Source organism: Elephantulus edwardii, unplaced genomic scaffold (assembly GCF_000299155.1).
Source record: "Elephantulus edwardii isolate Elephantulus edwardi_28Jun2011 unplaced genomic scaffold, EleEdw1.0 scaffold00039, whole genome shotgun sequence".
In the NCBI taxonomy this organism is placed as follows: Eukaryota; Metazoa; Chordata; class Mammalia; order Macroscelidea; family Macroscelididae; genus Elephantulus; species Elephantulus edwardii.
Window position 1 is genome coordinate 17,222,261 of NW_006399789.1, and position 24,976 is coordinate 17,247,236.

The following is a 24,976-nucleotide window of genomic DNA, read 5'->3' on the forward strand; positions in this document are numbered from 1 at the left end:
AGTGGAAGCCCAAAATCTCTGTAAATGTTTATGAAAATTAATAAAATATAATTATAGAAAAAAAAAATCAGAGAAAACCTGTTCAAGCAACAACAGATCATTTTGAATTCAAATCTTATTTAAAGAGCACCTAGAACCTATATGGACTGTGACCATATATTAACATGTTGATTGCCTTTGAGTAAAGCATGACTCATAGCAACCCTATGAACAAAAGGCCTGAAGCCCCTCTACAACTATCAACATTTATCAAAGTTCACAGTTTCCAGAGGCAAGTTGTTTAGGAAGTTGATGCCACTCCTGCTTCCAACATATTAACATATCCATACATAGAGTAGATGTACTATAACTTTATTTTTTTTAAAATGTTTAGTTTTACAAAGTTTACGGTTACATGGCTCTTTCAAAGGAAGAACAAGAGACACCTTCGTGTATAGGAGTCTGTTCAGGAGTCAAACAGAGCACTCAGGATTGATGAATTAAGAGGAAAAAAGCCCCTCCAAATTTGCCCTTTAGAAGTGACTCTCAAGATTTAGTTAGATTTGCAATATACGGTTCATGTCTTGGACTCTAATCAATCTATTATGCTAATTAAAGAGCAACTATAAAGAAGAAAAAACATTTCTGAAATAAGAACTTCAACCCAAAAGAGAATGCTTAATAGCAGACTCAGGTGACTGTTAAGATGCAGGCAATGGAATCATAAATGGCATCTCGTAGCACAGCATCAGTAATGACCTGTCATGGGGTTCTTAGCTGCCCTTAAAGACGTGCTGTGCTCTTAATTGAAAGTTAGCTGTTCTAAGAGTCAAGGCTTAAATATGGGGCAAACAAGGTGCATATGTCCGTAACTGCAGACAGCAGGTGCTGCAAAAAGCCTCTGAGATTACTTTCTGCCTTCTGGCAGCTTTAAAGCGGCAAGATTCCTGTGACAAGTGACTGCCCTGCTCGGAGGACGTGCAAGTGTGTGCTGTATTTGAAAGGTCTCCAGTGAAAGAGAGGCCCTGCTATCACCCTAATCCCATGAACTCTAGTAGAGTTAGAATTCTAATTCTAGTAGAATTCCTTTTTGTCCTAACACATATAAATGACACCAATATTAATCATCCCTTAGACAGCGGTACTAGATAAGTAGTTAAAAACCCCCCAGAAAGCCAAAGCAAAAATTACACAACAAAGAAAAAAGAGGAAAACCATCTTTTCAAGAGCAGCTTATAATTATACACCTGACTGAAAGATCCAAAAGATGTAAAAGAATTCTTTAGGGTTGCACTGTCCACTCAGTGGCAGGTGGCTGGACACACCAACTGTTTCAAGAAAGAAACAGCCACTGAAAAGCCACTGAGGGTCAGAAAGGAGTCAGTCGGCTTTGACTCAACAGCACATAGCAATGGTACTAATTCATTGAAGCATCACAGAATTTGCTGTTAAAATGAAGTATAAATTATACAATTGTAAGAACAACTTCACTTTGTTAAAAATCACTTATTTATTTCTCTAGTCTTTTTCTGTGCTATAAATTCTATGAATGCATGTTAAGATTTTTAGAATGAGTCAAGTGCTATTACTGGGGTTATTATAATACTGTATTTAAAACATTTTTTCAAGTATTTTATTCAGACATTTTTATAATTCTGATTTACGCTGAAACATCAATCTGTCAAGTCCATTTATACTTCTCTCCTGCCACGTCGGCCAGTTTCACACTTTTCACGCCTGTATTTCAGTTCTTTGACCCCTTTAAGAAATAGACTGCAATTTAACAAAACACTTACTTCATCTTTAAATACCTTCCCATGTTCTTCACAGCCAGGTAAGCTCTGTATGAATTCTGACACCTGTCAAAAAGAGTATCAAAATATCCAGTTAAAAAAAAAATCAGAATTGGAACTCAAGTTCAAAATATTTAAGCCATATGTTTTAGCCATACTTCTAAGCATGACCTCTTCACTTCCAAAGATCTTGAAAGCTTTTAAAAACACTACTCCCTGCACACATTCAGTGTGTCTAAGCCTTAACCCGGCTCCCTGCACACATTCAATGTGTCCAAGCCTTAGCCTGGCTCTCCTGGGGCTGGTTCCTGAGGAAGCAGACAGAACGCACCTCATCTGTGCTCCATTTGGAAACTTTGCTCGCAGGGATTCCAGCCACAGTTGGCAGAAGCTTGCTCTGCTGCTCCCAGCGCAAGGGCAGACACGGAATTGGGGACTTGAAGGAAAGAAAGACGGCCGAGCGACGCTGTGCCTGCTGAACCGTTGGTTCTTCCCGGGCACCTGGTCAAGTAAACAAATGGGAAATACTCTCTGAAAAGCAGCAACAAAAGCTTCAACTGCCAGGCATCTCCCAGAAAGATGAGATGTGCTTTTCTATTGAGCAGTTGTAACACTGGTTCCTTTTGGTATAATATTCATGGATTCTCACACCCTTCTTGGCCTTTACTGAAGGTCACTGTAAGTAACAACTTGTAAATTCAACTTCCATGGTGGCTACTAAAGGCGTGTTTTAGTATACTGGTCAATGCTGCCACTTTAATATGGCAGCAAAGAAATGTTTTAATAGCAAAGATATATTAATCCTGGTAGATTAAATTATGAAAAAAAATATAAAATGGAAATTCTTAAAGTTCTTTAGGAAAGACACTGCTCCCTGTTCTCTGTCTTCACGTACCAGCCCTGCTATAGAAACTGTTTGATTCCATTATGAATCCTTCAAATGACTGGCAGGCTTAGGCTTCTGAACCACAGAAGAATTTTTTAAAAGTATGCGTTTTAAAAACTAATAACAAGATTGACAGTAAAGCAGAGAACAAACCCAAAGTGTATAGTACAATGAATTTCTATCATATGAACATTCCAGCCACAACTGTCATCCTTACTTATAGTCATAAAAATAAGTCTCTCTTTTCCTTTAAAATAAAAAAAAATCCACTAATTTTACCTTTTATGGATCTATATAGTTGTTCGGTGCCGTCAAATGGAGTACAAATCATCGTGACCCTGTGAACAACAGATCTGAACCCTGTCCATCCAGTGCCACCCTCACCACCTGGGATACCTATTGCTGCAGTCACTGTGTCAATCCACCTGAGTCTTCCTCTGTTTCCTTGACCCTCCACCCTTCCAGGCATGTTATCCTTTTCCGAGGAACAGCATCTCCTAGCAATTAGTCCAAAGTATGAGAGACAAAGCTGTGCCATCCTTGACTCTGAGAAGCAATCTGGCTGCACCTTCTCCAAGACATACCTGTGCATTCTTTAGGCATCCATGGATATTCAGTACTCTTCTCCAACAACACAACTCAGAGACATCGTTTCTTCTTGTGTCATCCTTCTTCACTATCCAGCTCTCAGATGCATAGCAAGTAACTGAAATTATCATGGCTTGAATCAGGAGCACATTAGTCTTGAAACTGACATCATTGCTTTTTAATATTTTGGAGAGGTCTCTTACAGTGAACTTGTGCAAATCAATAGATCTCCTGACTTCCTGGCTATTGGTACAAAGGATGTTGACTGTGGATCCAAGACAAAATCATTAACAGTTTCAATTCTTTCTCCATTTATTACGATGTTGCCCAGTAGTAAGGATCTTTGTCCTTCTGATGTTAAGACACAATCCATATCGAACTGTATTCTTTGATGTTCTTCAACAAGTGGTTTAGATCCCTCTTGCTTTCAGCAAGCAAAGTGTGTCATCTGTATAACACAGATTGTTGGTAAGTCTTCCTCCAAACCTGAGGCCACATTCTTCTTCAGAGTCTGGTTTCTTGAATTATTTGCTCAGCATACAGATTGAATAAGTATGGAGAAAGGACATACCTGACACATCCTTCTGAACTTTAAACCATACAGTGTTTACTTGTTCCATTCAGACAGCTTCTTGGTTTAGGTATACATTTCATATGAGCACAATTAAGTGTTCTGGGATTCCATTTTTCTCAGTAGCCATAGTTTTTTTGTCATCCACATAGTCAAATGTCTTTGTATTGTCAATAAAACACAGGTTAAGACATTCTTCTACTATTCTCTGCTTTCAGCCAAGCTCCATCTGACCTCAGCAATGATATTCCTGGTGCTATGGCCTCTTCTAAACCGAGATTTAACTTCTACAAGTTCCCTGTTAGTGTACTGTTCCATCTGCTTTTGGATGCCCTTCAGCAGTATTTTGCTTGCATGTAATATTAATAGTAACTATTATTGTTATGTTCCATCTAGTCACTTGGGACTCATAGTGGCTCTATGTTCAACAGTTCTAAACCCCGCTCTATTTTGAGCCAATCTTATAGTCTCTGACACACCAATTCCCATTACCCTAGTCACTTAGTCAAGCCATCTCACTGAGGATTTTCCTCTCTTGGGCTGTACCTCCAGCCTCCCAAGCATGATGTCCCTCTCCAAGAACTGGTCTCTCCTTGCCCAAAGTATGTCAGATGGAGATTCAGAATCCTTGCCTCCAAGGAGCAGCCTGGTTCCATCCTCTCTAGCACAAACCCATTTGTTCTCCCAGCAGTATATTCAATACCCTTATCCAGCACCACAGCTCAAAGGCATCAATTCTTCTTCTAATCATCCTTAGTCACTGTCCAGCTTTCTGATGCATAGCAAGTACTTGCGAAGACCATGGCCTGGATTAGGTGTACCTGAGTCTCCAGAATGACATCATTGCTCTTCAGAACTCTAGAGAGGTCCCTGAAAGAAGACTTTCCCAAAACAATTAGTCTTTTAATTCCCTGGCTGCTGGTACTAAGATAACTATGTTGTTGTTATATGCCATTGAGTTGCCTGTGACTCATAGAGACCTATATACAACAACTCTGAAGCCTGCCTGTCCTGAGCCAGTCTCACTGACTACAACACACCAACCCCATTGCCCTAGTTACTGTATCAGTCCACTTCATCCAGGGTCTTCTCTGCTGTGCTGTGCCTCCACCACTCTGAGCATGATATTCTTCTCCAAAGATAGGTCCTTCCTGGCCACGTGCCCAAAGTATGTGAGAGGGAGTTTCAAAATCCTAGCCTCTAAGGACAAAATTGGTTTCACCCTCTCCAAGACAGATCTCTTTGTTTTCTTGGTAGTCCATGGTATGTTCAGGACTCTTCTCCAGCACCACAACTCAAAGACATCAACTATTCTTCTTTCATTCTTAGTCACTGTCCAGCTTATTGGTGCAGAACAAGTAATTGCCAAGACCAAGGCCTGGACCAGGTGTACCTGCCTCTCTAGACTGACATCGGTGCTTCTTAGCACTCTGGAAAGGTCACTGACAGCACATTTACCTAGTGCAATTTGTCTTCTGATCTCCTGACTGCTGGTACCAAGAGTGTTGACTGTGGAGCTGAGCAAGCTGTAACTGTTAACAACCTTAATATCTTTTCCATCCATCATGGTGCTGCCAATTGGCCCAGTGGTGAGAATCTCTGTCTTCTTGATGTTGAGCTTCAGTCCATATTGAAGACTATAATCCTCGACCTTCTGCAGCAGGTACTTCAGGTCTGCCTCAGCATCAAGTAAGCAAGGTTATGTCATCTGCATAATGTAGGCTGTTGATGAGGTCTTCCTCTAGTTCGGATGCCATGTTACTCCTCATAAAGCTCAGCCTTGTGAATGATTGGTTTTGTGTATAGATTGGAAAGATATGGAGACAGGATGCATCCCTGATGCACTCCCTTCCTGATTTTGAACCCTGCAGTTTTTCCCTGCTCTGTTCTGAGGATGGCTTCCTGGTCCCAGTATAGGTTTCGTATAACTGTGTTATTGTTGTTGTTATGTTCTGTTGAGTCAATTGCGACTCATAGTGACCCTATGTACAACAGCCCTAAATTCTGCTCCATCCTGTGCCAATCGCACTATCTCCGACACACCCATCCTGATTACCCCAGTCACTAAATCAATCCACCTCACAGGGTGCCTTCCCCTTCTGCGCTGTCCCTCCACCCTACCAAGCATGATGTCTCTCTCCAAGGACAGGTCCCTCCTTACAACATGTCCAAATATGTCAGAATCCTTGCCTCCAAGGAGCAGTGGTTTAACCCTCTCCAGGATGAATCTGTTTATTTCCCTAGCAATTCATGGTACACTCAATACTCTTCTCCTGCACAACAGCTCAAAGGCATCAATTCTTCTTCTATCCTCCTTAGTCATTGTCTAACTCTCTGATGCATAACAAGTGACTGCAAATACCATGGCCTGTATCAGACTCACTTTAGTCTCCAGAGGGACACCATTGCTCTTCAGTACTTTGGAGAGGTCCCTAATAGCAGACTTCCCCATCACAATACATCTTTACTATAGCACCTCCAAATTTATTTTTGTGTATGGAATGAAAAAAAGAATCATTATTCACTTTTCCACACATAAATTTTGAATTGTCCAAACTTGAGCATTCTCCTCCCATGCAATTTACTCCCTCTGAAAACCCACTGGAGGGTCAGCTTTCGATAGGTTGGGAGTTGATGGGACAAAACAACAGCATATATCAGTTTGTGGGACATGATAGTACAGTGGTTAACTACCCAGCCACTCATCAAAAGGTCAGACATTTGAACTCATTTGTTGTTACATTTAGTTACTTTGGCTCAGCAGTATAGCTCACTACTATAGTATGCCACCAGTTCCACACTATAAAGACTGTTGGTGCTGAGTACCATCGAGTCAGAACTGACCCACAGCTGATCCTCCAGCAGGTTTTCAGTCAGTAAATCGTATGAGAGGAGACTACTCACCTCTCTCCTGCGGAGCAGCTCGTGGACTCTAAAGGCATAACTCTGCACTGGCAGCGTTAATGGACAAGTTCCTCTAAAAGTAATATAAAGTTTAGACCCTGGTCTGTCCACTTGCTGTACAGACGTAACCCATGGTTGCTGTGAAGCTGAACACAGCGACACTGATGTGTCAAATGTGTCACCATGGTTACCCATGGTGAACAGTGTTTGGTGGCGCTCCGCGGTTAAAACAAGTTTGGAAGCAGGAGTGGAATCCCCTTCCACAATAGCTTGCCTCCAGAAACCCTGTGAACCTGGAGAAAGGACGAAAGTCACACAGGTGTTGAGGGCTTTCATTCACAGGATCTCTATAAGTTGCCTACGACTTGACGGCACTTAATAACAACAACGACAACATGGGGATTTAAAGGATTCTGGGGGCATGGCCCACAAGGAGTTACGCTGCTAAGTCAGAGGATGCACCTCTCTGGTGGTTCACATTCACCAACGGTTCCACGAGAGAATGACAGGCAATCTCTTGCCACGTTGTTTACTGTCTTGGAAACCCAATGAAGGGTCATCTGTGAGTTGATGTCAGTGAGAGAGATGGGGAAAATAAGTAAATAAAAATGCTCTAGTAGTGTATTGTGCTACATGTTGCTCTAGTAACCAAAAGGGTCTGTAGTTTGAATCCACTAGCCATTCCATTGTAGAAATATGGGCAGTATATTCCTGTAAAGATCTGTAACTTTGGAAACTCGGTTGGGAATCTATGAGTTGGAATGAACTTGATGGCAATGGACTTGGTTTGGTTTTCTTAGAGATATTAATTCTTCCTAGTACTTAATCCAACAACAACTGACCGATTTCAAAATCAGAAACAAAAATGAAGAGAAACTTCAGAGTATACAATCTATTTGGTCTAATATTCACACAGTTCTAATTTTCCCTTTAACTATTTTTAGTGAAGCATGTATATGTGTGTGTATGTGTGTGTGAGAGATGTTCTATGAACAAGACAGAAAAAACATGAGAGGGATCTCCTGGCCATATATCGGTCATTAGATCAGAGTATTTTACTATAAGAAACATGAAAAGAGATGACTTTTGGGGAATAAAGTTGAACTGAAACTAAACTGGAGAAACAAGAAGAGAGATAGTTCTGAGATACACACACAGGCATAAACACATACACACCTCTCTGATGCAAGATATAAAAGAAAAAAATAGGTGGGACTAGAATTCACTCAAGGCAGTAAACAATAGAATTATAAAGCAATAGTCTCAGGAAGATATTTCAATTGAGAGACATGTCTAAAATAAAAAAAAAACACCATGTTGCCAAAATGTTTAAATACTATAATACTAGTTGGTTAAGAGCCACCTATCCCTCCATCCTCTGCCACACAGCTTGGTCTTCTGGAACTTCCTGAAGATCTAGCAATTAAGGCTAATTCCTGGTACAGAAGAGGATCTCCATGACTTACTGCTCTAGCACTAAAGACCAGTTTCTATTCCAGACAGCCTTGACAGTGATGGTGGCTAAGCCAATTGTTAAACATTTTGAAAATAATTTCCTGCCTCTAATTGATAGTAAATATTCATTATCAAGAAAGACAACAAATAAGAGAAGCTCATCACCTGGGTGTCTTACTCGTTGATATTTCAGCTCAAAAGGGCTTAGATTAAGGAGTGATGAGGAACCTCAATTGCCTTTTTGGAAGAAGGGCAAGTTTCAAGTGGGACCTTTGAATGTTTGTATCTTTCATAATTGAGTTAAAAGATTATCTAATGATTATTTTTACCATCTATAGGGAGTGGGACAATGAATAGAGATGATAAAGAATTGATACCTTTGAGCTGTGATGCTGGAGAAGAGTACTGAACATACCATGGACTGCCAAGAGAACAAACAAGTTCATCATAGAGAGGGTGAAATCAGGCTGCTCTTTGGAGGCAAGGATAATGAAGCTTCGTCTGACCTCCTTTTGACATGTTGCAAGGAGGTACCGGTCCTTGGAGAGGGACATAATACTTAGGAGGGTAAGAGGGACAGCACAAGAGAGAAGGACCCTTGATGAGATGGATCGATTCAGTGACTGGGGTAACGGGGTGGGGTTAGGTGTGTCAGAGACAATAAAGTTGGTACAGAATAGAGCAGCATTTAAGGCTCTTATACACAGGGTTGCTATGAGTCTCAAGTGACTCAATGGAACATTATAACAACAAGACATAACCTTGCCATTAATTACAAGTATAAGTACTTGGATAGTAGAAAACTTTCTAAAATAAATATGTCTTCTTTTAAAAAAAAGACAACAAGGGGAGCTCTGGTGGCCTAGTGGCAAGGAGCTGCAACTACAATCCCAGAGACGCACGGTTCAAATCCACCAGATGCTCTGCCAGGGAAGGAGGGACAATCTCCTCCTATACCAGTCAGATCTGATTTGACGGTATACTCACACAAAAATAATAAAAATAATAATAATTAAAAAAGACAACAAATATAGGGCTAATAATAAAACTGTAAGTAAAAGTTCTCTGGCTCTAAAGATGTTTAAAATCTAAGAAGGGTCACTGCATTCTGGGTAAAACCAAACCAATGTAAGAAGAGGAATCAACTTAGGGGTCAGTCTCATGGTTTAGAACTAAAGGTTTAGACTGAATGGGCTGAACTAATCCTGCATAAGGAGATGTACTGCACAGGAAAAATCTGTGGTTTGGCATGTTTCCAAATTAATGAGAAATCACAATATCAATTTGAGGACTAAGGTGCATTTGATTCCTGCCATAGTCTTCCTAATCACTTGCTAAGCATCTGAGAGCTGGACAATGAATAAGGATGACAGAAGAAATTTTGACGCCTTTGACCTGTGGTGGTGACGAAGAGCAGTGAACATCCCATGGATGGCCGAGAAAACAGACAGATATGACTTGGAGATGGTGCAACCGGAGTGCTCTTTGGAGGAAAGAATGATGAGGCTTCGCTCACATACTTTGGGCATGTTGTTAAGAAGGGGAATATGGAGAGGAATATGATGCTGAGAAGGGCAGAGGGTCAATGAAGGACAGGAAGACCCTCAACCAGGTGTATTGATATGGCGACTATTGCAATGGGCTCTTGTGTGTTGAGAAGTGTGAGGATGGTACAAGATAGAACAGGGTTCACATTTGTTGTTCATACTATGAGTTGTACTCGACTTGATGGCAACTAACAACAACAACAATGCTGTTTAGTAGGAGAAGGATATGCAAGCTCCTATGGTGTAATTACTGTTTCTGAAAACCTGCTGGAGGGTCAATTATGGGTCAGTTCTCACTTAATGGCACACAACAACATTAACAATCCTCTATGTGTGAAAGGATGTTTTGATTTGATTGTTTTCTTGTTTTATTTTCCTTAAAAGAAAAAAACAGTGAGGAGACAGCTGGCTAGGAGTAGTGGACACTGTGGCAGGCATGGAAACAAGACCTCAATTCAGATAAGGACTTAACTGGTGGTGCCTACTGGCTCAGAACAGTCTCCTTCTCCAGAATCTTTTCTAAGCTACACTGAGCTTCTCTGTACAAGGATACACTCCCTTCCTAGCACACGTCCAAAGACTACTCAGTGCAGAGGTACAAAAGGCCTCAATGAGAGACAATTCTCATAGAAAGGATTCCAGAGAGAAGCGCCTTCTCGGACGTCTCCATAGATGAAAGCCTCTGTTGTAACTACAGCATAATTCTTTCTCATTCTAATAAACCTTGCTTCTCTTTCATGGTGCTGGTCCCCAAAGCCTCCTGTGTATCACATTCTGTTTCTAGTCTAAGTTTGTGGGTTCCAGGCAGGACTGTAAAATCTAAGCACCTCCATGTGATGACTATACCCTGAGTATCTCCAAAGTTTTGGACTGAAAGTCCGTGGGGCTCGGGATGAAAACCAATGAACTAGTAAGTGCAAAGATGAGAGAGTTTAGAAAGAAATAAAAATCTGTCCTGTAGAAAGTGAACCTGAAAAGATAAACTTTAAAAAGATAAAAAGTTAAGAAATTTGAGGCTAAGAAAAAAAAATAAAATCTAATAATAATAGATTTTCTGACAGATAAAATTAGTTTTATGAAACAGTCTTGTCACAAACATTAAAAAAATGTCTGAACTATTAAACATATTTTTTTTGCTAAACCTAGAAGTGATATTTAGAAGAAAGTAAGCCCATCTCCCATGTATAAAAATTTTTTTTTTTTAAATTAACTTATTTTATGAGGCTCTTCTGCTGCAGACTTCCAGTTTAGGACACTCGATTGGGTAGTTCTATTCTGTAATTACAAGTTAGAACCAATGTGATACCAGTGCATTTTTGTTTCACAATAATTAAAACATGCATACTGATCTACTTATTATATGTAGGAAAAAGGATAAAAATAGATGATCAGGAAAATCTCAAAATGAAGAATTATATGTATGAATGTTTGTTTTTCGTGAGAAAAAAATAATTAAAAAAGAAAATGAAAGAAAACAGGAACAAATACAATGCTAAGAAAGATAAAATTACCAATACCCAAATAACAACAACAAAACCCTATATACTGTATGTTAATAGACTTAATAATTCTGAATAATCTTCAGGGAGAAAAACTCTCAAAACTGAGTCCACAGTAAAACAAATTCACATGTACCACCAAATTAGAAAGCAACAGAACATGTCTATTATAATTATTACTCCCTTAGAAAGTTGTCTAGAAATTTTATTTTGACTCTGTTTGAAATAAAAAGGGCCTTCTAATTTCATATAATATACATTTATTCCACTTATGGCTAACATAGACAAGAATGAGAATCTTACAACACTTAACTGTACTCAGGTGAAGTCTATGACTAGACAAAGAAGGTGTTATCTGAAGACAAAAACAATGTATGGTTTAAAATCAGGAAAGGTGTGTGTCAAGATTATACACTCTTTCTATACCTATTAAATCTGTATGCTGATAATTATTGAAGCCTGACTATAAAGAAGAATGATACGGCATCAGGATTACAGAAGTCTCATCAACAACCTGCATTACAGAGATGACATGACTTTGCTTCATGAAAGTGAACATGAAACATCTGCTGCAGAAGATTAAAGACTACAGCCTTCTATTTGGATTAAAACTCAACATAAAGAAAACAAATTCCTCACAACTGGATCAACAGGAAACATTCTGACAGATGGTGAAGACACTGACATTTTCAATGATTTGATTTTACTTGGGTCCACAATAAACACCCAGGGTAACAGCAGTCAAGACATTAAAAGATGTGTTGCAGTGAAAAGATCTACTGTCAAGGGCCTCTCCAAGTGCTAAAGGACAAAGATATCAGTTTAAAGACTAAAGTGTGCCTGGTCCAAGCCATGGTATTTTAAATTACTTCCTATGCTGTACAATGAATAACAGAAGAAACCAATGCCTTTGAATTGATGGTACTGGAGAAAAGCAATGAGTATCACATGGACTGCCAAAACAACAAATAAGTCTATTTAAGAAGTACAATCAGGGTGGCTCCTTGGAGGTAAAGATAGAAAAGTTTGGTCTCAGATATTTTGGTATGTTGTCAGGAGGACCAGTCCTTGGAAAAGGACATTAAACTGAGGAAGGTAGAAAGTCAGAGAAAGAGAAGACTTGTAACAAGATGGACTGACCCAGTGTGACTGTAACAATGGCCTTGAGCATATCAGAGACTGTGAGGATGGCGCAAGACAGGACAAGGTTCAGATCTGTTGTTCACAGAATCTCTCTAGGTTGAAGCTAATTTGATGGCCCCTAACAACAACAAAATGAGTACTGTACCTAATAACAGCTATGCTTCAATCACTAATTCACTTAATCATTACAACATTCTAATGTTGAGAGGGGCTATAACCATTGAACAAAAGTGAAAATGAAGGTAAAGAGAGGCTAAACGGTTCTTTGTTTGTTCTTTCCCAAGAGCCCTTAAGAGAAAAAGCTAAAAAGTTACTATTCACAAAGGAAGATGAAGCTTTTGCTAAGAACTAAACATGGCCCTAATAACAAAAAGTCACAAAGTATTTTTCTTTATTTTAAATGAATACAACACAGTATCAAATACGTGCCAGGCATGTTCTAAACAAGCTACCAAAGTCCCTTCAATTAATTTAATCTCAATTTCAACCTTATAAAGGCAATACCACCAGCATCCTCCTGGATCAATAAGGAAAATGAATGCAATGAGAGGCATTTGTTTAGGGTGTCTAAGGTCAGAAGTGAACAGGGGTCAAATTAGTAATGAAACCAAGAAAGCCTGATTATAGAGCATGTGCCCAGAACCATGACATAATGTCCATTAAACACCCAGGAACATGCTAAATACAATAGAAAATAATATAACCAACTGACGAAAAATCACTGTTTGAATAAAATTAGATACAGGAATAAAGGTACTACTGATGAGTGGTCATTAAAGGCAAATAGTCATTATTCTCCACTCTCAAATCCCACATAACTCACATGGAGAAAATGCACATACAAAGAAATATCCCCCAGGGACCAGCATTAATACCATAATGAAGTTGTTATTTTCTTATAACAAATTAATATAGTTATGGGGAAATTATAAATGCAATCTGTACTATGAATAGTTATGATCTAATTGCTTAAACAAACCACAGTAATGACTTTTCATAACACAGATTTTTAAATTTATTTTATTTTATTATTTTTTTTGTGTGTACCGCCAATCAGATCTGACTGGTACAGGAGGAGATTGTTCCTCCTTCTCCAGCAGAGCATCTGGTAGATTTGAACCACGCACCTCTGGGATTACAGTGCAGCTTCTTGCCACTAGGCCACCAGAGCTTGCCTCATAACACAGATGTAAGAGTCTAATTTTTTGAATAAAACTTAAAACGTGTTCAGTAACATTTATTTTACTTTTGCAATGTTAAGACAAAATTAAGGCGCTTTGATGGCATAGAGCTTTTATGTGTTTTGCTGCTTATGAGAAGGTAGGATGTTTGAATCCATCAGCCTCCCAGTTGTCGAAAGAGGTAAAGACCAAATAAATTCAACCTGTGTCAATAAACAAACTCAACAAAATACCCAAAGCTACTGAGTTGATCAACGCATAGCAATCTTCAGGGCAGCACCTTAAGATTTCCAAGATTACAAAGATAGAAGCAGAATGTTTCACCTTTATCCTGCAAAGAGCTGGGGGATTTGAAATGTTAACCTTTAATTTAGCAGCCCGGTGCTTACATCACTGGGTGACTGTTGTTGCTGTTATGTGCTGTTCAGTATGATTCATAGTACCCTATGAACAACAGACCTGAATCCTGCCCTATCCTGTGTCATCCTCATCATCTCTGACATGCTTGAGGCCATTGCTGCAGTCACTGTGTCAATCCTTCTCATTGAGAGTCTTCCTCTTTTTCTTCATCCTTCCACCTTGCTAAGCATGATGTTGATCTTGAAGGAATAACCTCTCTTAGCAACATACCCAAAGTGAGATGAAGCTTTATCATCCTCACCTGTAAGAAGTACTCTGGCTTGCACCTTCTCCAAGACATATCTGTTTGATCTTTTGGCAGTACATGGGATGTTCAGTATTATCTCCAATACCATAGTTCAAAGGCATCAATTCTTCTGTCATCGTTACTCACTGTCCAGCTCTCAGATACATAATAAGTGGCTGAAAATATCAGGGCTCAAATTAGGCACATTTGAGTCCTCAAACTGAAATCACTGTTCCTCAATAATTTGGAGAAGTCTCTGACTACAGACTTTCCTAGTGCAGTATGTCTCTTGATCTCCTGACTATTGGAACCAAGGGTGCTGATTGTAGATCCAAGTAAGATGAAGTCATTGATAGTTTCAATCTTTTCTCCACTTATCATGATGTTGCCTTCTGGTCTAGTGGTGAGGATTTTGTTTTCTTAATGTTGAGATGCAATCCATATTGAAGGCTGCAGTATTTAACCTTCTGCAGCAGGTGCTCTTAGTCCTCCGCACTTCAGCAAGCAAGGTTGTGTTAGCTGCACAGCAAAGGTTATTGATGAGTCTCCTTCCAATCCTGATGACACATTCGTCTTCTTGAGTAATTTGTTCAGCATATAGATTGAACAGTTATGGAGAAAGAATACAAACCTGACACACATTTTTTTTCTAAACTTAAACCAAGCAGTGCTCCCTTGCTCTATTTCCACACAGCTTCTTGGTCTAGGTATAGCTTTTGCATGAGTAACATCAAATGTTCTGGGATTCCCATTTCTCACAATGTTAGTCTGTGTTACTAGGGATCCTTTATTTCACATTCAACAGAAAGTCCAAATTGAGTTTTAAATATATGAAGTAAATGAATCTAACTGTTTTTCAGTTCTCTCACCCTGAGAAACACCAATGTAAATGGATGAGAAAGATCAAATAGAATGAAAAGTTTATCAAGCTTTGTTGTTAGGTTCCCCTGAATCAGAAATGACTTACAGCTGGTCCTCCAGTGGATTTCCAAAGGCTGTAAACTGCATGGGAGGCGACTATCCCTCTTCATCTCACAGAGCAGCTAGTACCTTTGAATCATCTGCTTTTGGGTTAGCTGCACAACTCCTTTTATAAAGGCTGACCATAGTGTAGCCAACCTCAATGCATCTCATTATGAATTACCCATTTACCCCAATCAATAAACTCTATTAGCTGCTCAAGAGGATAAACCAATGAATGTGTTGCTAATACTGTGGGGTAGGCTTCAATTATAGTGAATCTATGCATAATAGAAAGAAGGACTTCCAAGTCATGCGCTATCCTCACAACTGTTGCGGTGTTTAAACACACTCCTGCAGCCATATTTAATACAAAAGATATAGCTATATCCCAGCTAAGGCTTTTCTTGTGTGTTAACAGTAATATCCATCAGTGATGTGAGAATACTGTGGCTTACCTCTGGCTTCATGTGACGCCCTCATTTCACTTTCAGTTCTTTCCTCAACTTCCTCTTTGACAGGAGCATCATCACCAGGTTGGTATCTTAGAAAAATATTTGAAAGAGTGTAATTTTTAAAAGATGGATCAAAATGGCTTTTAACAATGAAATAATAGAAAGGATATTCTACCAAGAAGATATTCCTAATACAATTTAAAAGCATTAATTTTCTTCATGGACATTTTTGCATTTAGTGTTTTAGGAGGAAGATTTTAAAAGCTAGACTGATTATTTCAGACAAAGTTTTTCTGGAAAAGATTAGCTACTGAATTAATTCAACTACAAATTGGAACAGGTACTCATGTGCAGTTCTGTTGTTTTTGTTAAGTGCCGTCAAGTCGTAGACGACTCATAGCGACCATATGAACAAAAGACCTGAACAACTGTATAACTTTCATCATTCTCCAAATTCAGAGTTTCTGGAGGCAAGCTCTTTTGGAAATAGATGCCACTCCTGCTTCTAAGCTTGTTTTAATTGGGAAGCTCCACCAAACTCTGTCCACCATGGCTAACCATTATACAACAGTGTCACAGTGCTAAGCATCACAGCAACCACAAGTTACTTCTGTACAGCAAATGGACAAACCACTGCTGTAACCACTTAGAAGAATGTTTGACCAAAAATGATTAAAACCAGGCCTGAGAGCCGCAGATTAAAATCACATGAGACTTCAATCTAAAGAAGAAAACTCTTGACCATCTATTGAATATTTACTCAGCACCAAGATTTGGTCCTGAAGCTGACATTGTTCCTGGGCAATGAATCTCACTCTTAGGAAGCTTTTCTAATGTAATCAAGTAAAATCCAAGAGGTCAACTGATTCCACCTCTGCCAGGTCAGGCCTCAACCTAAGACTAACCTAAAGATGCCAGGCATGTTCTAAAAGGACTGAGTCCATTCTGGTCTAAATTCATAAGGTAGGGACAAAAATAGCTTAAATGGACCTAAGCATAGGTTATTTATAGTTCCTTTAAAGCTGCATTTCTGGAATCTAATGTTTTTCAATACATTCTATTTCAATACTATTCTATTCTCAATTTTTCTTGAATATGGAGGACATGTTTTCTGGTCTCCACACTTTAGTGCTTTGAAGTCTACAGGATTTTGCTGATAATCCAAAGGCAGTGCCTCTTTGTTGGTTCAAATCCACCAGGGAGAAAATCCAAGCGAGAAAGAGCCACAATCACTTCACAGGTGATTTATAGCCTCTGAAAGGTTAGCTTGATGGCAACATGAAAGAGTATTATTTCACAGGTCATGTTACCTGGACAGATATGTCCTAGGTCTTGGAGAATCTAGGCCATATTTCTATTGTTAAGTTTTAATGTTCTTGTTGTCACACACTATCATGTCACAATTAACTCACATTTGACCCTATAGCATCTTCTCAGCAGCTGTAAATCACAGGGGAGGAGACTGCTCCTCCTTCTTCCACAGAGTGGCTGGTGGATTTGAATCGTGTATCACTGGTCTGGCAGTACAACTCCTTACCACTAGGCCACCAGAGCTCCCTAAGCTTACTAGCAGGACAAATATATGACAAACAAAACATCCCAACATAATATAAAAGTGCTATAGTTAAAATTGAAGAACAGCTTTAATTTACTGTCCACCTGAAATAATAATAATCTAACACATTGCTCAGAACACAGTTAAGCATGCAATGCTCCTTGATTTCCTAGAGAGAGACACTATCGAAGGGTAAATGTGCAATTTCATTTCAACCTGAGCTCCCTGTTAAATTCATACTGAAAATAAGTGTCAAAATTGATGAAAAATTCTTGTAAAATGAGGATGGAAATAAACACTGTTATTAAGCACTCAAAAGATTTTCTTTTCCAAAAGAAGTAAATAAATGGTTGTGGGATTCCTTACTCTATACAAAGTGAGGTAATAGGTGGCTAACTAGATAAATAGTAGCTGAAGTTACGATGGAAATTTGGTTGTCTCTGTAAAACAGCGCTGAAATGATTCTTGGTAATTAGAATGTATTAAAATTGCATCAAAAAACTAACTGCCAATCACCTACTCAACAGCTGACTCTAGTGGGTTTTTGGAGGCTGTAAATTGCATGGGAGGAAAACTGTCTGCAGAGTCAAGTGTTTACTGTTCAAAATGGCTTTCCTACCTACTGATTTTAACTTTGTCGCAAGGTTGGGTGGGATCATGCAAATACAGTGTGTTAATCTATCCATGAGTAGACTGGCTTAGTCTCACCATTTCACTAGGTTTAAATGTGGTTAGCAGCAGAAATTTAAGAATATCAGGAACAGCAAGGAAGAGGAAGCAGGAAGTGTGGGGCATGTCCTTCAAGGCCAGAGATTCCTGTGCCAGACAAATTAGGACCAACACAAGAGCAATAGCAGCCTCAGCAGAGGACAAGAGAATCTGAGACAGAACTAATTGACTTAGGAGGGCTAGCCCCAGAGAGCCAGAGCCAGAGGTCTTCAATGCAAGCCTGCAAGAGGACTGAGGGAAAACTTTTTAACACTGATATAAGTGGTGAGGCGAAGGTCAAAGAGCCTGCAACCATGCCTGGGAAGAACTGAATGATTGCAATCTGCTGCCAACCTGAATGATAGCTTTTTACTTCCCCATTAAACCCTATAACCGTGAGTATGGTCCTAGAGTTCTGTTTGGTCATAGCAATGGATTTTGGACGCAACAGAGTGTTAAGATTGGTGTTGTAATTAACAGTAGGGGCAGGAGATCATGCCTAACCTTATAGGAATTAGCTTTGTACTGTAGATGTTAATGATTAGGGCAGTTGCCTTTTGTGGAGTAGAGGTCAGACTAAGTAATTTTCATTCTGCCTGTTCTCATTATACACTGACTATGTTTCTCCCAAGGAGCAGAAAGTGGATTCAAACTGCCAGAGAGGCACCACCTTTGAGTTACAAGCATAACTTGAGTAATATAGTCACTAGCTTTTAAGACCTTACAAACTTGTTGTACATTGTTATTAGGTTCTGTTGAGTCCAGTATGACCCACAGTGACCCTATAAAAAACAAATCTGAACCCTGTCCTATCCTGTGCCATCCTCATACTTCCTGTCACATTAGAGCCCACTGTGGCAGTCACCGTGTCAATCCACCTGGTCAAGCGTGCTTCTCTCTATTGCCGACCCTCCATCCTTCCCAGTGTCATGCCCCTCTCTAAGGAAAAGCCCCTCCTTGCAACATGCCTGAAGTATGGGAGGTGAAGCCTTATCATATTTGCCTCTAAAGAGCACTCCAGGACCTATTTATTTGTTCTCTTGGCTGTCCATGAGATGTTTATCACAATCACCAACACTACAGCTCAAAGGTATCAATTCTTCTGCCATCCTTACTCATTAGCCAGCTCTCAAGATGCATAACAAGTGATGAATGACCATGGCTTGAATCAGATACACTGTAGTCCTCAAATTGCCTGATTTCCTAACTACTGGTACCAAGGTGTTCATAGTGGATCCAAGTAAGATGAAGTTGTTGACAGTTTCAATCTTTTCTCCGTCCATGATGATGCTGGCCATGGGTCCAGTGGTAAGAATCTTTGTTTTCCTGACAATGAGATGCAATCCATACTGAAGGCTGTATTCTTTGATTTTCTGCAACAAGTGCTTCAAGTCCTCCTCACTTTCAGCAAGCAAGGTTGTGTCGTCTACAAAATGCAGGTTACTGATGAATCTCCCTCCAATCCTGACACTACATTCCTCTTCACAAAGTCCAGCTTCTCAGATAATTTGCTCAGCATACAGATTGAATAGGTATGGAGAGAGAATACAACCCTGATACACTCCCTTAATTTTAAACCATGTAGTCTTCTCTTGCCCTATTTGTAAAACAGCTTCCTGGTCTAGGCAAAGATTTCACATAAGCACAATTAAGTGCTCTTCGATTCCCATTCTTCTCAATATTATCCATCACTTGTTATCATCTACACAAGTCAAATTCTTTTGTGTAGCAATAAAGCACAAATAGACATTCTTCTGGTATTTCTTACCCTCAGCCAGGATCCATCTCATATCAGCAATGATATCCCTGGTGCCATGGCCTCTTCTAAATCCTGCTTGAACAGTATTGACAGTTTCAAATCTAATAACTCTTTTAGCTGTTTCTGAATGATCTTAATTAGTGTTTTGCTAACATTGTTTGATAGTTTCCACATTCTGCTGGATGACCTTTCTTGGGAATGGGAACATATATAGACCTCTTCCCATCTGTTGGCCAGACAAGCTGTGCTCCCAATTTCCTGGCATAGACCGGTGAGCACATCCATGACAGCATCTGTTAACCGAATCAAGTTGACTGGTATCACATCGATTCTTGGGCCTTATTTTTTTGCCAACACCTTCACTGCAGCTTCCACCTCCTCTTTCATTATTATGGCTCCTGCTCACATGCTTGTTGTTGTTGCTATGTGTCATCAAGTCTTTCCTAATTCATAGTGACCTTGTCTTAACAGCTCTGAACCCTGCTCTATCCAATCTTATTGTCTCTGATACACCTACCCTTGTTACCCCGTCACTGAATCAATCCACCACATCCAGGGTCTTCCTGTCTTGAGCTGTCCCTCCACCCTCTGAAGCATGATATCCCTCCTTGCAACATGTCCAAGCTTTAGAATCCTTGCCTCCAACGAGCAGCCTGGTTTCACTCTCTCCAGGATGAACCTGTTAGTTCTCTTAGCAGTCCATGGTCTAGTTAAAACTCTTCTCCAACACCACAACCAAAAGGCCATCAATTCTCCTTCTATCACTATCCCTAGTCATTATCCAGCTTTCTGATGCAGAGCGTGTAATTGCAAAGACCATGGCCTGGATCAGGCTCATATGGTCCTTCCTGATAGTTTTCAATGTTAGTCAGTTCTTTCCGATATGGTGATTCTGTAACCTTTCATCTTCCTTTAATGTTTTCTAGATCATTCAATAGATTGTCCATGGCATCTTTCCACAGTGTGACTTGACTCTTAAATTTGTTTTACAGTACTCTCAGCTTGAGAATTGCAGTACTCTCAGCTTGAGAAATGCAGAGCGAGTTCTTCCCTTTTTATTCTCCAATTCCAACTCTCTGCACACTCTATTGTAATACTTTGTTTTGTTCCCTCTGAAATTTCCTTTTCAGCTTTTTTACTTCACCACGTTTCCCCTTTGTCTTAACTTCTTGATGCTCTAGTGCAATTTTTAGTTTCTTCTACCATCCATTTTGGTTCTTTTTCTTTTTCCTCTGACTTCCTAATGACCTTTTGCTTTCTTCATGGATGATATCCTTGATACCATCCCACAACTAATCTGGTCTTCGATCACTGGTGTTCAATATTTCAAACCTGTTCTTAAGATGATTTTAAAATTCAGGTGGAATAGATTTAAGATCTTATTCTGGTAGGAAATTATCTTAGATTATTAGTTTGACTTGGTAAGTATTATTGCTATAAGGGAAAAATCTGCTTGTAGATGACTACATTAATATTTATTAGAAACAGTCATATGTTGCAGTAATGTACTTAAAATTGGCATTTCACAGAGTTAAAGAAAATAAATGCACTATGGTTATCTTTGTAGGACTAAAGAATGTAAAAGAAGACAAATAGAAATGACCAAAATTATCTATCAGAATATTCTGTGTATTTCTGGTTTCATGGTCAGTGACTGATCTCATCCTTGATAATCAAATTACACTTTTGTAGTTTTGATGGGGCATGCTATGCTTTCCAATAAAGCAAGCTTTGCTAGTATAAAGATAAAATTTGAACACAAGAGAAATGAATGGAAATTATTTCCTGAAATGTGGGGAAAAGAGAATTTTCTTGGTTGAGACAGAAAGAGAAAATAAAACTTTTAACCCAAAAGGTTTCCTCATGCTTGGAAACTCTGATTCACTGAGGACTGTTGAGCTGGTGTTGGAAGATGAACCTACTCAGTTGAAACAATACCAACTATTGCATTTAAACTGCTTCCAACTCACAGCTCTTATGTAATTTTTAGTAAGACAAAAAAGCTACAAACTAAGACAATCAAGAACTGCCCTTGGAATTTCCAAGGATGCACTCTTGACAGTGGCAGACTAACACATCTTTTTATTGAGTTGCAGTGAGGTTAGAAGCCCTAGGTTAGGCATTCTGGCTTGTAGCCGAGCACCTAGCCACAACACCATGAAGACTTCCACCTGGCTTTCGAAAACACTCAAAATACACAAGAGCTGCAACAACAGAACCAAGTATCATTTATACACCTGAGATAACAATCACACACCTTCCTACAAGGGCATTTGGAAGACACAATAAAATAAAGTATGTATTGTTGTTAGGTGTCACTGAATCGACTACAACTCCTAGTGGCTCTATGAACCTAGTGGCTCATCTTCACCTCACCCTATCCTGAATCATCATCACAATCTCTGTATTGTTACAAACATTGTGTCAATCCATCATATTGAGAAGATTCTGTTCTTTTGCAATCTGTACCCTCCCTAGCATGACATCGCTTCTGATACCATGCCCAAAGTAAGTGAGATGAAGTAGATAATGCAGACAAAGTGCTAATCATGTAATAAGTCACAGCATGAGAAATGTGGACTATTATCATCATACAAGAATTACTGACATTTGAAGATAAAATGTTCTACTGACCCTTGATCTCTTTCATTCACCTTTGGTCTTCAAGTTTTTTTTTTTTTTAATGAGAAAACACACCTAGGCACACATGATTTGAGTCACATTTTTGAAGCATATTGGTTTCTCATTCAATGACTCATACACACTTGGTTTCATGAGTCTCTAAATATTAAAAGAGCATGAAGTGATGAGGAAGAGAACAATCTGCAGCCAGCCTACCCTGCCATCCATGTCTACTACTAGCAGGGTGACATGTAATTAGAAGTATCCCTATCTCCTGAAAAGCAGGATGGTGTTACCTTCACTGAGTTGATTCAGACTCATGACAGCCCCATGTGTTAAAGAGTATCACTATTCTACTCTTTTCTTGGCTGTAATCAACCACTTGGCCAACTGACTGGAAGAGATCTATATTTGTTCCCATTCCAAAGAAGGGTGACCCAACTGAGTGTGGAAACTACAGAACAGTGTCATTGATTTCACATGCAAACAAGATTCTACTGAAGATTATAAAAAAACGATTAGAACAGCACATCAGCAGAGAACTGCCGGAAGTCCAGGCTGGGTTTAGAAGGGGTCGTGGTACTAAGGATATTGTTGCTGATGTTAGATGGATGTTGGCTGAAAGCAAGGAATACCAGAAGAATGTCTACCTGTGTTTCATTGATTATGCAAAGGCATTTGACTGTGTGGATCATACAAACTGTGGCTGACTATGAGAAGAATGGGAGTCCCAGAACATTTAATTGTGCTAATGTGAAACCTATACTTGGACCAAGAGGCAGTAGTCAGAACAGAGCAGGGTAACACTGCAGGGTTCAAAATTGGGAAGGGTGTACGCCAGGGATGCATCCTGTCTCCATACCTTTTCAACATGTATGCAGAGCAGATGATCCGAGAGGCTGGGCTCTATGAGGAGAACTGTGGCGTTAGGATTGGTGGAAGATCTATTAACAATCTGCGTTATGCAGATGACACAACCCTGCTTGCTGAAACTGAGGAGGACCTCATGCACCTGCTGCGGAGGGTCAAGGGCTGCAGCCTTCAGAATGGACTGAGGCTCAATGTCAAGAAGACAAAGATTCTCACCACTGGACCAACCGGCAGCGTCAGGATGGATGGCGAAGAGATTGAGATTGTTCACAGTTTCAGTTTGCTTGGCTCCACAGTCAACACTCTTGGCACCAGCAGTCAGGAAATCAAAAAGCGTATCACGATGGGAAAGTCTGCTGTTAGGGACCTCTCTAAAGTACTCAGGAGCAACAGTGTCTCTCTGGAGACTAAGGTGCACCTGATACAGGCCATGGTCTTTGCAATCGCTTGTTATGCATCAGAGAGTTGGACAATGACTAGGGAGGACAGAAGGAGAGTTGACGCCTTTGAGCTGTGGTGCTGGAGAAGAGTACTGAATGTACCATGGACTGCCAGGAAAACAAACAGATTCATCTTGGAGAGGATTAAACCAAGCTACTCCTTGGAGGCAAGGATTCTGGGGCTTCGTCTGACATACTTTGGACATGTTGCAAGGAGGGACGGGTCCTTGGAGAGGGACATCATGCTTGGGAGGGTGGAGGGACGGCGCAGGAGGGGAAGACCCTGTATGAGATGGATTGATTCAGTAACTGGGGTAATCGGGATGGGTGTGTCAGGGGCAGTGTGGTTGGCGCAGGATAGAGCAGGGTTTAGGGCTGTTGTGCATAGGGTTGCTATGAGTTGCAAATGACTCGACGGCACATAACAACAACAACAACAACAATCTTTACAATAAATCACTAGGACTTCTCTTGTAGATTAAAAAAGCAAGCCAACCCAAACAAAACAACGTTGCTCTGGAGTTGATTCTGATTCACAGCAGCCATGTAGGACAGATGGCTTTAAGCATGTCACTCTATGGAAGCAGACAGACTCTTTCCTGCTCTGCAGCTGGTGAAGTTCACTCAAACTCACTGCTGTTGAGTCAGTTCTAACTCAAAGCAACCACTGCGTGGCACCCACTTCCTAAACAACATGCCTCGGGAAACTCTATAGAAACGCTTCAGGCCCTTTGTTCATAGAGTTGCTAGGAGTCGTGCTCGAATTGAAGGCAATCAATAACACCACCACCACCACTCCATCTACCCTTTAAAAGTATTTTAACAGGGTACTGGATTTAGGCTGTAATTACTGATTTCTACTGATCTTGAGCAAACTGAAAAATGGAAACCAAAGAGTCAAGAAAACCTTGGCTTCATCTGTCTTAGGACACTAGAGGAACCCTGAGTGTCACACTGAGAACCCTTTAAACTTTTACCAAAATCTCTCGCAAGATCACTCTTCAACAAATAACAGATTGACTTGTCAAAAAAACACTATCATCTATGAGTACTGTGAGAACAAATGGTCAAAATAAACCCCAAAGCCAGGAGAATGTGAGGAAGGATAGATTTACGGAAATGGAACAACCAGAAAAGAAGTAAGGAGGCTTCTGAGACACTGTTAAGAATGTAACCAATGTCACTTAGCAATAATGCGTACAAACTGTTAAATGGAAATCTCATTTGCTGTGTAACTTTTCACAAAATAAACATTTCACATAATAAAAATAAAGCTAAAGAACACACACAGACATACACACACAGACACAGACACACACACAAATCAGTAGATAAAATGCCTTCAAATACCTCCTACCACGAAGAAGAGACTGAGTTTAAAAGGCTTTAAGGGCAAGGAAGGCATTTCCAAAGGA

At 39.8% G+C, this 24,976-nt stretch overlaps 1 protein-coding gene across 2 annotated transcripts in view; it reads right to left on the minus strand.

Moving 5' to 3' along the window:
• Nucleotides 1-24,976, minus strand: part of L3MBTL3 (l(3)mbt-like 3 (Drosophila)) — a 128,122-nt gene that overhangs the window by 5,752 nt on the left and 97,394 nt on the right. For both annotated transcript variants that reach the window (XM_006884993.1, XM_006884994.1), the window contains 3 exons: nt 15,611-15,696; nt 2,104-2,273; nt 1,776-1,838 (listed from right to left, as the gene is read on the minus strand). In XM_006884993.1, the coding sequence (XP_006885055.1) occupies nt 1,776-1,838; nt 2,104-2,273; nt 15,611-15,696 (319 nt within the window). The remainder of the gene's footprint in view (nt 1-1,775; nt 1,839-2,103; nt 2,274-15,610; nt 15,697-24,976) is intronic.